This window comes from Aspergillus puulaauensis, chromosome 7, assembly GCF_016861865.1.
Source record: "Aspergillus puulaauensis MK2 DNA, chromosome 7, nearly complete sequence".
NCBI lineage: Eukaryota > Fungi > Ascomycota > Eurotiomycetes > Eurotiales > Aspergillaceae > Aspergillus > Aspergillus puulaauensis.
The window spans coordinates 1,832,417-1,845,509 of NC_054863.1; the positions used below are offsets into that span (position 1 = coordinate 1,832,417).

The 13,093-nt window shown below is 52.0% G+C and overlaps 4 protein-coding genes across 4 annotated transcripts; 2 read left to right on the forward strand and 2 right to left on the reverse strand.

Moving 5' to 3' along the window:
- Window positions 1-1,236: 1,236 nt before the first annotated feature.
- Window positions 1,237-3,614, forward strand: APUU_70685S (uncharacterized protein; the record flags this gene model as incomplete). The annotated part of the gene is made up of 2 exons (XM_041695585.1): window positions 1,237-1,720; window positions 1,774-3,614. 2 exons carry the CDS (start codon window positions 1,237-1,239, stop codon window positions 3,612-3,614), a joined length of 2,325 nt encoding a protein of 774 aa, XP_041561301.1.
- A 397-nt stretch (window positions 3,615-4,011) lies between these two features.
- On the reverse strand, window positions 4,012-7,053 carry APUU_70686A (F-box domain protein; the record flags this gene model as incomplete). Its single annotated transcript, XM_041695586.1, has 2 exons — window positions 4,012-6,733; window positions 6,854-7,053. 2 exons carry the CDS (start codon window positions 7,051-7,053, stop codon window positions 4,012-4,014), a joined length of 2,922 nt encoding a protein of 973 aa, XP_041561302.1.
- Window positions 7,054-8,028: 975 nt separating this feature from the next.
- APUU_70687S (putative C6 transcription factor) lies at window positions 8,029-10,381 on the forward strand (the record flags this gene model as incomplete). Its single annotated transcript, XM_041695587.1, has 5 exons — window positions 8,029-8,726; window positions 8,785-9,222; window positions 9,281-9,662; window positions 9,723-9,858; window positions 9,924-10,381. The coding sequence occupies 5 exons, from the start codon at window positions 8,029-8,031 to the stop codon at window positions 10,379-10,381; spliced, it is 2,112 nt and encodes a 703-aa protein (XP_041561303.1).
- Window positions 10,382-10,858: 477 nt separating this feature from the next.
- On the reverse strand, window positions 10,859-12,577 carry TIM50 (protein translocase subunit TIM50; the record flags this gene model as incomplete). Its single annotated transcript, XM_041695588.1, has 3 exons — window positions 10,859-11,449; window positions 11,511-12,245; window positions 12,302-12,577. The coding sequence occupies 3 exons, from the start codon at window positions 12,575-12,577 to the stop codon at window positions 10,859-10,861; spliced, it is 1,602 nt and encodes a 533-aa protein (XP_041561304.1).
- Window positions 12,578-13,093: the final 516 nt, after the last annotated feature.

Here is a 13,093-nt window from a genome sequence, read left to right on the forward strand (position 1 = left end):
AGTGGTTATGGAAATCCCTTCAGTTTACTTGAGCACCACAGGGGAGAAAACAGGTACGAGTTGCGCAGATGGCAAAAAAAAAGGCCGGTGAATCGAGTCACGCCGTTTTCGAGTACCCACGAGCAAATGCCAATCAGCAGCCGAATTGGCAACGTAGGGTGGCTGCAGAATCCGACACCACGGGCTAGCGTTCAAGATTGGCTTTTTGCTCGACCTGTCTCGCTAGTGCGGTATCGGTCTGAGATGTCGGTGGGATGATCCGGATTATTGCGTCTGCGGTGAATGAGTAACTGAGGCTCGCCGCTCCAGACAGCCAGGCGGGGCCACGAACCATGGTCACGTGGATATGCACGTGACAGGGGACATCGCCGCTTTAAGGACCCCTCCGTTTCTCGCTTGTCGTTCGGGATCTCCCTTGGTACCTGCACCGTACAGTGTATCCCACACTTTCTTCAATGGTGTGTACTGGAACTCAACAGTTTCTCGTCCAGTGACGACAGTTCTATAGCCGAACTTGCTGATGCTGCCGATCTTCATGTGCAGATCCGATTCTCATTCAGGGCCATTGCATCATTAATGCTATTTTGGGTCCATCATGTTACCCCACAAAGGCGCTCCAGTCCTTCCATGCCTTCGAGAACATCGCCCCTTGAGGCCTCCCAATGACCCTGGCAAGTTCCGCTGGCGAGTAACAGCGATGCAAATCCACCGGTGTAGATATAATGAGCAACCCGTATAGGCTACCAACTTATCTCGCGCTTGCTTACGTTGCCATTGTGGCAGTGACGGGGAAGCCGTGCCAGGCGTCCTTTTGATAGCGCGTAGAAAGTTCGGGGCTGTGCTTCTTAGTACATGTGCCCAGTGCCCAGGTTCCATGATGATCGTGCAAAAGGCTTAGTTTCTTGGTCAAGCAGGTGTCATTCCTGCGGTTTCTTCAGCCCCGTTTAGTTACGCGAAGTGTACAAATGTGTGCAGTAATGCTGTGGGGGCCGGCCCCCGGGGCGCTGTAGGCCTGAATGAAGATCGATTTGCTGATAGTAACTGGCTATCACTTCCTTGCAAAGTGCATCGCCCGAGGGTGGCTTGAGGCTTTTTAGCTTCTACATAGTACGGGTCTTTGGCCCCATGGGGCTGATCTCTTCCTGAGCCCGATCTCTTATATCAGCCTGCCGCCGCCCCTAAACATGCTTCCCTGATCCATCCATTCTTTACAAAAATTCTAATTCATCTGCCATCATGGGCCTGCTAGAGGATACAACGACCGAGACTCTGCGAAAGCAATCTGGGGACAGTCCCCCAACATACACCCAGACCATAGGCCAACCGCCTACAGCTCCTCCCTTGAATCTGGCCCAGAATGCTGGACCTGCAAACCATACAACCATCACCCACTACGAGTGCATCGCGCATCTCAAATTCCTGGCAGCATTGTCCGATCTACGTGATACGGTAACAAGCAGTCCAAATCTCTTCGATATCTCCGATCCAAACCCACGAAAATTCGGAGAACATCTCAACGAAGCCTGGGCGTTAACCAAAGAGAAACGCTGGGCCATCTATACGTCTAAGGCCGTCGAGCGTTATACAACTTGGTGGAGGGAGTGTGTCCCAACATCTCGCTCTCGGACCACCACCGAACTGCTGACCTCCGAGGAATATGGCAAGATTACAGCCTGTGACAGTTCTTTATCCTGGACCCGGGATGAGTTGCCTCCGCTAGGTAGGCCTCACTAATCTTTCTTCCTACCGGCTGGATTACTTACAATGTTCTAGATATTTTAATGGTTTGGCATGCACATATGCTCAATCCTAGGGCGTTCCTTGAAGACTGTATTCGACAGGGAAAGATGAGCTTTTGGGCTACTGGCTTCCCATGGGAAGCTATAAACGCATGCATCGATGACCAAGCACTGAAGTATGACGCCGGAAAGAGTGCGGAAAACGTTTTCGCCTGGAAAACAAACCTCCAATGGAACAGCCTCGAAGACATGCCGTGCAAGTTGGTAGATTGTCCCAGTTGCGGCCATAAAAACGCTGCGCCCTGGACCGATGGAAGATTGACCCTTCCACTCGATCAAGCGTTTGACCACTGGACTGGCTTCGCAGACAAGAATTTCAGGATGTACTGTGCTGAATGTGAGCTCCGAATCACTCACGATAGCCTTCGATTCCAAAAATTCAGGGCAGATGTCGAATGCCTGCTGAATGAGAATATCCCCATGCCGGGCACATATTTGAATGTATGGGGATTCCCTGAACAACAGAGCTCGACACGCCGTCGCCACCAGCAAGCAACTTTCCCCAATCGACTTCTCCGAGCAGCCAAACGCGATATTCTCGACTTCTTCAAGTCGACCTTGCGGACTTTCCCAAGCATATCGATGCTACGTGACCACTTGGGAGTTTTCCTGCAAGACAGAGAGATTATGCGTGAAGCAAACCCTAATGGCATGGGGGTCTCACTCCAAAAAGATGAAAAAATCGCTTTTCGCCGCATGATGTCTCGATACTGGGACAACAGCTCCCAATTCGCCCTCGACCTCGTCGGCGCCGTCATCCGACAAGGCACCTTCGTCCAAAAAATGGACAACATTGACTGGCTACACTCCCCAGCCGTACTAGAGACAACTCTCCGCCTAACTCGCAAATATGCAATCTTCTTCAGCATCATGTCCTCCAACCCGGGCCGCATGGCCGTCCCAACCCTCGACGTCGACTTAGCCTGGCACACGCACCAACTTGCCCCATCCCGTTACTTCGAATACTCAATGTACCGCACCTCACAAGACGGCCGATGCGCAACATTCATCGACCATGACGACAAGGTTGCCGAAGTCAAACTCTCCGACGGCTTTGAATGGACCTCCAAAATGTACCGCAAGCTCACAGACGGTGGCATCTACTCTGAGTGTACCTGCTGGTACTGCGAAGCCACCCGCGGCTCAGACCTACAACGCCGCAGCAGCATCATCTTACCTTCCTCCTCAGGCTCAAAGGCCCGATCCGCAGCAGCCAACCTGCACAACAACCCCGATATCTCCTCCGACCCCGACAAGAACCCACACATCTCCGCGCACAGCGCCGTCAAAACGAAATCCGACTTCCCGGCTGCAAAGATCACAGGCGTGGACGCCAACGAGGTGAAATTCCTCAAGCTGCGCTCCGAGTATGAGCGGACCCGCCGGCGCGCTGACAAGCGGAGCTCGCGAGATGGGAAACGCCGCTCGGACGATGGTTCTCATTCGAATTCTTACGCCGCTTATCCGCTTGTGTGGGGGGTTCCTATCTGTGTGCCCTTTTATGCGCCGTATGCTGGTGACCCCGGGGTCCATTCTGATGCCTATGCTGCGGATCCGAGCTGCATGAATCTTCACCACGGGCATTCGGGGAATTGCGCTGCTGGGACTTGTGGGGGTGCCGTTGCGGCTGGGTCCTGTGGTGGGGTGGCAGGGGGTTGTACTGGAGGTTGTGCTGGTAGTTGTGGTAGCGCCGGTGGGTGTAGTGGAGGAGGAGGAGGAGGAGGAGGAGGGAATTGTGGTGGCGGAGGGGGAGGTTGTGGTGGTGGTGGCGGAGGGGGCTGCGGCGGAGGGGGTGGAGGAGGAGGTGGTTGTTGAGCAGATAGATCTGTACTGTAGCATTACTGGTATTCAGCAGGCTGGTTTCTTTCTTGTTTAGATAGAATATGATTCCCAATCTCCAATTCTCACGAGAACGGAATAGTTGCTTTATGGAATAATAAAAGATATAAGATATAGGTTCATTTGTGAGTGCATTGACATTATACCAAGTCCAGCCTCAAAAAGCTATAAAAGACCACAAGCGAATGGCCAAATGGGTATATGCAAAAAAAGGATAAGCCCATATAAATGATCAACATCTGGTATCATTGCTTTCTAATAGGTGTATATCGCTAGGATATATGCAAGAAAATATGGCAAAAATGGGGATATGTAGATAGACAATGTACAGAAGAAAAGAAGAGAGGTACGAGATGGCTTCTCAGGTGTTTTCTCACATCACACTGCACTTGCTTCGGTGTTTCTTGCTTCTTTCATATATCGTCCGCTCATTCCACTCTTCAATGCGTCTTCGCCATTGCTGTTCCGGTGCAACAGATTGAGCACTTGAGTGAGTTGGGTCGGTGGATGCCCGGCGATTGCGAAGGGCTATCGCTGAAAAAGATGGTCTATTGTCGTATGATTGAGTGCGATCGTGTTGGCGCGCGTTAGAGCGCTGGACTGGGGTTTCTGGGGTGTTTGGCATGAATTCAGGAGGAATAAGGTTCGGTGAGGATAGAGAGTAGAGATAGTTATTCATGGCAGGGGGGGTAGGTGGAACCGCCGGCATAGGGTGTGTTCCGTTAGTGAATTGACCACTGTTTGGAAGTTGAATGGTCATAGGTTGGAGTTGAGCTGGAAGGGTCGGATTCTGAGATGGGTTTAATATCGTCGGACCAGTAGGAGATACCGGTACCGTTGGCACGGGATTCGCCACAGTCGACTCATTCACGCTGCTGAGTTGTCCAGTTTGGGAGTTCCCTCTTCTTCGGATAATGCTGGTGCGCCTTCGCGGGGGACTATCCGAGGGCGAGGGATCCCCTATATTTCGTCTCATCCGGGATGACAAACTAGGTCCAGTTACGGTGTTGAGTCTGGAAAGAGAGGGCCGAGATGAAGTGTCCGACGAGAAACGAGTGGATAAAGATCTTCGAATAGAGTCCGCTGTATTTTGACCAGGTCGACGTGCTGGAGGAAGTAAAGTCTGTCTAAGGTAGTCGGGAAGGGGCGCATCTGCCTCTCGTGAATACGGAGGCGGCGGAGGAACCCAATTATCTGCATCACTCTCATGGGGAACCTGGAAAATCGGCGGGACAGGTGTGTCTGGGAACGCACGGCGTGGTTCACGGGCCACACGCCTGCGATTAACTGCGGCGGCGGTGGCGGCACGCCGCAATGTGTCTTGCGATCGTGGTTGTGTGTTATCATAAGGGCTATCCGGGATCACAGGGATCTCACCATCTCCAACTTCACTTGATGAAGCGGAAAGATAAGAACTGTTCCTGCGAGGGCGTCCACGGTGACTCGAGCTGGCCGCTGGATACGATTCGCGAACTCCCCGGCCCGGTGTACCAGCCGGGTTCCCACGGCGTAAACGAGTCCGAGTCCTTTCCAGTTCGACCTCGGTGTCTAAACTGGAATTCGGTTCGCGAAGTAGTACAGCCTCTGCCTCTCCGATTTCGATAGTAAGTTCCTTCACACTTCCATTCGTCGCCGAGCGCGCAAAATCCAAGAGTAGGATTCTTCCACCATCTAGAGGTACATCTTCTTCGCCAAAACTCGCATGGTCAACTCCACCGGGGGCCACGGCAGCCAATCTCCGCGATTCACCTCTGATATAATTACGTCGTACCCAGTGGGCAGAAGTTATACCTGGAATATCTGTTACCCTATGACCTCTGATGAGTACCTTCGGGCGGGCTATGGTTCGCTGTAGCCGATTGATGTTGGTTCCTGCATCTGTAATCTCGGTTGACTGACTTTGAGCAGTGAGAGGCCGATTTTGTGATTCGCCCGCATTTTGCGACACGGGGGCAATGTCAAGACGATCAGGTAGACCATACACCCAAACATCGGAGTCCTGAAATCCTAGGGCGACGAGTTCACCCTCGCAATCTGCGGAAGCGAGCATCATCGGGGACCGTTCTTCGAGCGTATGCTCGACCACCGGGCTCGCAAAGTATGCTGTACCAGAACTAGTATTGTTCGTCCCAATAGCTCTAAAGGCTCCAAGTCGATTGTCAAAGCCTAGAATCCAGCTCCCTTCACCCTCCGTGTGAAATGGCAGCAGACAGGCATAACTGTAGTTTTGGACAATGTCGGGGAAGAGTATTTGAGTGGTCCACATCTGAATCTGGACATCTTTGATAGAAAAATCGGCTTCCTGTTCACCATAGAGAGGTACCGTTATAGTAACTAGACTGCCCGTCTCATGATTGTCCGAGGAGCCTAGGAGGATGACACCATCTGAAGAAAACGAGAGTGAGTCGACTCCGGCACAGCGCACAGCTCTTCGTGCAGTTGGCAAAACCCCCTCACCGACTGCATACACCTCAATCATATCATTGTATGCTATGGCGAGAACGGCGCCAGTTGGGGACAGAGCCAAAGTACGCGGAACATCATTTAGTTTGAGGTCCTGGATAAGCTTGGCCTCCGCGCTAGACAGACTGTAGATATTGACCTGGTGGCTCGAAGATACAACAGCAAGAAGCGATCCATCGTCCAGAATAGTGGCGTGCAGCGGGCGTCTCAGAGTTTTGAGCTCATGCTTCACCACGGGAGGCTCTGAAGACACGTTCAGAACAACAATTCGAGAAGAACTGATACAGAGAATAAGTTGGGCATTCTGCGAGAAAACAAAACGGAAGGCTTCCCCGCGCGGAAATGCTGTCGACGAGCTCATAGACGAGGAAATAAGTTTTACCATGGTCTGTTGGGGGCGAAAGAACACATCGAACCCATTGCGCCTAATCTCGGTGAAAAATTGCAGCTTGAGAGGCGCGAGACTTTCAGTTTGCAGCGGGCCTTCCTCGGTTGCCTTCTGTGCCAATGCAAAAGAAGGACACCGAGACAAGTGATAGGCATACAAGACAGGAGAGTCAGATATCCTCCGCCATTTTCGGTTCAACAGAGTCAACGACGCGAATGTACTCGCATCAGCTACACGTAGAATTCTATATGTCGGGTTAAAATAAAAAACAAAATTCCGCTTTACGTATATAGATGACGACAGCAAAAGCCTTTGTCACCGCCGCAGTTGCAGGTAACCCGAGGAAGGTCAAATCAGTACTTACTGCTCAATCACAGTCCTTGGTAATCGACTGAAGGGAGATTTCGGCGCATCCCGACTGTCTGGAGTCGTTGCAGCCTTGGTTTGTGATGCTTGTCGCTCTGTGGGTTGGTTTCGGGGCAGTTGAGTGGCATCAGGCTCAACAAGCGACTCGCCGTCGACATCACGTCGCTCATGCGGAGGGGGCCGAACATCCTCCTCCATATTCAATCAAGGCACATCACATAGAACGGGGGGCATATCCGAGATCAATTGCGCGAGTGCATGATCTTCCCTGTCAATTCAAGAGAGAAAATCAGGGGGGGAAGAACTGGTCTTTGTAAAACCAGAGATATTCGCTAGTGACTTGGGCTGGTGGCTGTGTCGCTGCAACGGAGATCTCGCCCGATCACTCTAGGTACGCTTTATTGGCCCACAACAATAAGCCCGGTTTTCTCGAAGCTGCATCCCCGCAGAGATTTCAAACGCGCTAGCACTGTCTGATGCACACTGGAAGGCGCGCGTTGGGGGCTGCAGTCGGAGAGTCCGCGATGGAGAGCGCGGTGACAAGGCAGAACCGATCGTTTGGTGTAGACCGACTGCAACCTCTCGGCCATTCACAGGCGATATAAATAGATGGCACGTGATTGGCTGCGGTGCTGAGTCAGCGCTCCCCCACAGTCTGAGGGCGTCTTTTCCGGCGACAGGAAGTGAAGAGGCCAAGAAAAAGAAAAGAACTGTGCTGTTGACTGGCTGGTGATAGGAGACGACGCTCCCGAAGTGGCAAGTCAGTGGTCGCTAGTTGCTGACCTGTCAATTGATCGATTATCTCGATCCTGGTGGCTCATTATTGTGGAAAGGCGAGCGATGTCGCATGCTGAGTGACTCCGCAATTGGATGCCACTTGCGCTCGATCGAACTGCGCTGTCTCGGATTGAAAGAACCTGGCTGGACGTTCTGGCCCAGTAAGAGAGCTCCGCGACGACAGTTTTCTCCCATTCGGCTGCAGATCATAGCAAACCCTGCCGTCCACCACACATCCCACCTCTCACCCCGCGCCTCGTTTTGTGACTCGGGAATAGCCTCGGGTTCCCGCATCGCGAACAGTCGGGTAGGTCACGTGCAACCTCGTCAGTCGGAGACACTTCAAGCCCATGCAGACAGTGTTAGACGAGTTACTTGGCCTCGTCGGGGTACAACATGCCTCCCTCAACTGTCAATCCTAGTTCAAACCCAAAGACCCCCTCCCCAGCATTGAACGCGGGAGCGAGACCCTACCGGTCACACAAGGTCAGAGCCTGTGATCTGTGTCGCAAACGCAAATCAAGATGTACAGTCGATATCCCAGGCCAATCGTGCCTTTTATGTCGAGTTCAAGGGGCGGATTGCCATTATCAAGAAGAAGCCAGCACTGAACTGCCAACCCCCCACGGCCAGGAGCCTGCGGCGTGGCATTCAGATTCCGTTGGAGAGAGTTTTCATGCAGGCCAGAAGCGCAAGCGCACTCCTGACCTGGCTTCTCCCTCACAACCATCCGCTCGACGTGATGGTTTGTCTGAAATTCGGCGATCCGACTCATCGGTACCTAGTCGGGGAAGTGAGCCCAGGCGACAAGGAGTCGAGGACCCCCATAACGAATCGGTCTTCATAGTTGGTCCTGTTGTAGCGGACGATGCAAATGTGATTGAGAAACACATGCCTCCTCAAAGGTCTAACAAGTCTGTGGAACCGAAAAATCATCCCTACAATGTCTACTCAAACGATCCGAGAAAACCCATTCTCTACCAGACTGTGTCCAGACGGAGACAGGGGATGCGCGTCGGAATACCGCCCGGAGAAAACCAGAAGGAGATATTGGAACAAATTCTCGGGCCCTTCAAGGATGAGCTAGTTAGATTGTACGCTTTCCGGGACGTTTACCGCATGCCATGCATCTTGCTAACCCCGAACTCTCAGATTCCTAGATCGATTTAATGCAGCATTCCCCATATTTGATGGCGAGGCTTTTTGGGAAGCCTATATTTCAGACTCGCCTAGCGAACCGCCGGCTTCACTTCTGTGCCAGGTCTATTCCATGTCATTAGTCCACTGGAAACATACGCCCTCGCTTGCCTGCCATCCGAAACCAGATGTCCGGTATGCCGTAAATCTGACTGTTGCCGCTCTTCACGAGGAATTCTCTGCCCCAGGTTTGTCGACTGTCAGTGCAGCTCTCATCGATTTAACCGGACGACCCATCTTTTCCATGACGGGTAATGCCATCAGCTGTGGGCGGATGGTCTCTCTCGCTCATTGTCTTGGATTGAACCGAGACCCTAGCAACTGGAGGTTGTCTAAACAGGAACAAAACCAGCGTGTCCGCTTATGGTGGGCTGTCGTTATTCATGATCGCTGGTAAGTCTAAAGGTCGTACTCTCTAATTCATAATACCTACTAACATTTCTGTGTTAAGGGGGAGCTTCGCACACGGTGTACCCTCCCAAATCGCCCGAAACCAGTATGACGTGCCCCTGCCCACTGTGGAAGTTCTGGTACCGTCAGCGTCACGTTCTCCTGAGCGAGTAAGGGCAGCGCATTGTCACATCGCACTATGCCGCTTGACCGAGATTCTGGGCGAGTTGCTTCCTCTTGTCTATGGTCTCCAACACCGATCACCTCGTGAAACAACCAAGGAAATTCGTCGAATTCGCACGGACCTAGATGTCTGGGAAGACTCACTGCCAGACTGGTTAAGGTCCCCCGTAGGCCAATCAGAAGATCGGATAGCTGGTCTCTGCAGTTTACAGCTTGCTTTCTTGGCCGTGAAACTGCTCGTTGGAAGGGTAGAGCTGAACGTAAGATTTTACACTTTGAACGGATAGTCAATGTATTGGCCTAACCAAGCTTTATTCCAGGACGTCAACAATTCAGAATCAGAACTCCCCGAAGCCCGCCGATACTTCCATACCGAGTGTCGAAAGGGAGCCGAAGAAATAGTGCGATTCATCTCATCCCTACAGAAAGACAATTTCAAGGAATTTTGGTTACCTTGTACGCAGCCTCCTCCCCTCTCCATTCTACCCCTCCATTCAAACAAATAACTCACCCACCACCAGACAGCGCCTTCCACCTAACCTCAACCGCCACCCTCCTTGTGCGCTGTGCCTTCGAAACTTCCGACCCTGAAGTTGCCCGCGCATGTCTCGCAAACGTCGAGTCATTCCGCGCCGTCCTCCGTCGCTTCCGCGAAGAGTATGATTGGGACGTTGCCGACATGTGTCTTGACCACTGCGAGCGAATTCTCAGTCGACTCCCCGCCGGGAGCGGCACCAACGGCACCTCTTCCACCGACCCTGCGAACCTTGGCAGCGGGCTCATGGGACCGCCTGATCATACGAATGGACTTGTTAACCCGGCTGCGATATCGATCTCGTTGCCGGAGACGCAGACGAATAATGATATAGTTGACGATATGATGTCGATCTCAAATACCTTTGGGACCATGGATGGGTTTCCCTTTGATATGACGGGAATTTGGGATGTCTCTGTCTTTCAGGACGTGAATCTTACTTGATTTTAACATGTTAGAAGGAGTAGGCTTTGGAATTGGAGGGTGACAGGAAAAAGCCCTTTTAACAAGTGCTTCAGTGTATCCTTTACTTGTACATATATACCCAGCTGTGATTATTTATGGAGTGTACGTTGAATAAGGAGTAGAGACTTATGCAAAATATGACCAGTGATGATATCATCGAGTAATAAGTAGGAGAATGCAGAGAAAGAATCTCTATTAGAAGTAATATTCAATTTATACAGCATTAATCAACATTAACATGCTATTTTACAGTCACCCTTGATGCTCAAGTAGTTGGCAGCCAAGAAGAAAAACCCTCTATTTAATACACCCCACCCGAGAAAGAAAACCGCAAAAGCATCTTAGGAACACATTAGAAAAAGTCGGAGGGGAGAGAGAAAAAAGACACATGACAACGGGCACTCTTCCCTGTCCTCTATATAGCAAGTACTATATACTTCCCGCAAGAGGTGGAATTTACTCCTTCTTGGGGCTGCCGAGGAAACCGGTCAAAGAGCCCTTCATGCTGTCCATCTGCTCCTGTCGGAGCTTCTCCTCCTCGGCAGCCATCTCGGCCAGCCACTTCTCTCCGTTTTCTCGGATTTCCTTCTCGATCATCTCGTAGTTCTTCTGGCCACGTTCGCGGATCTGGTCCCAGAGCATCTTGCCTTCCTGCAGGCCCTGAGATGGCGATTGTTCACCGTCCAAAGTGCGTGTGGATGACTTCAAACCAAGAGCTGAGGCCAGGCTGCCAACGCCGCTTCTGGGACGCTTCTTCTGCTCCTCTGCAAGCTCCTTCTCGAATCGCTCGCGCATGGCCTTCTCACGCTTTGCGAACTCAACAGGGATCGGTTGGTCTTCGAAAGACTTGAGGATAGGACGCACATCTTCCACGCCCATACCTGCGAGGTATTCAAGGAAGGGGATTAGTGCAACGAGGGTCTTGTCCTTGGGGTTTCCATTCCATTTGTCGAGGATAACAGCGTTCTCTGGCTGCAAGCGGGCATGTTCATCCTTGGTATCAATCAAGATAACCTTGGACAGGTCACGGTTGAGGTACGAAAGGTCCTAGTAAGCCGAGTTAGTTATATAAAGACCGTCTACTTCAAGCATTTAACTAGCGACGTACCTTGATGTATTCTCCGTCCTTATATCTGGTGGCTTCCCTGAACAATGGCCAACGGATTATGCGGTAGGGGTCGAGCTTGCGGAGCACCTGGTCTGCCATCATGCTAGGCACACTGGTGAAGAGGACGAGTTCGTAGTACTGGTTAAGATAGCGAAGGAAGTAGTCAACTCCAGGTCGCTTGGCAACACGCCATCCGTGCTCACGGCTCCATTCGCTGTGTACAAGCAAATCCTCCAGACTCAGGACAAGTGTATACGGTTGGCGAAGGTTGGGATCTTCGTCAGGGAGCAATTTCGGGAAAGCAGGATCCTTGTAGTAGCTTGTGAAGTCGCCCATTCGAGCCTTGATGCGGTTGTACCAGAGTCCGAAGCCCCAGCCGGACGGAGTGTCGGGATGAGCATTCTCCTCCTCGACCGTATCCCAGTTTCGTCCGAAATAAGCCACACCACCAACACTTCCAAGCAAGAAAAGAGCGTACATCAGGTTGGCCATGCGGGCGCGCTTGCGGTCAAGAGACGATTCATAGCCGCTCTTGGGGATGTCACCACGGCCGCCATCGTCGGTGTACTCTTCTTCGAATCGGGAGGGATCTTCGGTGAGGTTCAATGATCCTCCGCTGCGGTCCTTGGTGCGATTCTCCAATTCTGCGGCTAGAGTGGACGGAATACCTTGCGTGAGGTCTGGGAGCGGTTTCCGGGGTGCATTTTGTTCTGGTTGTGTCTGGGAGGGTTCGGACTGAAGTATTGCAGTTAGATCAAGAGTATCCGCTCTCTCCAGGAATCTCAACTTACCGAATCAGAAGCTTGTGATGTGGTGTTCGCGGTGTTGGTTTGAGGGTCTGCTTTCGTCTCGAATTCCGCCTGCTCCGCCGCATATTGTTCTTGCTGCTCAGGCTTGGCAGGTTGTTCAGCCTTCGATGACTTGACAGAATTGGGCAGCTTGTAAGGAGCCTTCGGCTTAGTATTCTTCGCGTACCATCGCGAATGTGTGGCAGGGAGCGCGGATAGACGAGGAGCTGAGACGAGACCGCTCGGTCTCGTCAAAGGCAAGACAGCGCGGCGAAGCATGCTGTGTTGGACGGATGGGCAGAAACTAATGGAATAATGCAATCATGCCCTGCACAAAAAAGGTGAGAGCACTTGCTCTGGGCCGAGATACAACGCCGCTGGATATACAAGGACTTAACCTGAGCGGCGAAGCGTAACAATGCGGGAGACGCGGGTTGAAGCAGAAAACCGGAGGCGGTGTTGGAGCTCGAGGTTGGACTGAGCCAGGAAAAGTTGAAGTTCCATCACCGGGTTCCGGTACGGCGAGTGGCGACAGACCATCTGCGCAGTCTCCGGCCGTTTAAAAGGACCCGCCTTTCGCCGGTTTCTTATTCTTTTTTTTTTTTCTCCAATTTTGAAAGTTGACCACCCAGTCCACAAATTTGACCCTTCAAGCCATTCCTATGATGCATGCGGGGTTGTATTAGCTGGGGAGACCGATGAAGCCAGCCTTCTATCCCACAACCAAGAACCGCAGCGAAGATATTTTGTGCAGCTGTAGCTCCGTTAGTGGGATACAAACCTCATTTTTCCATT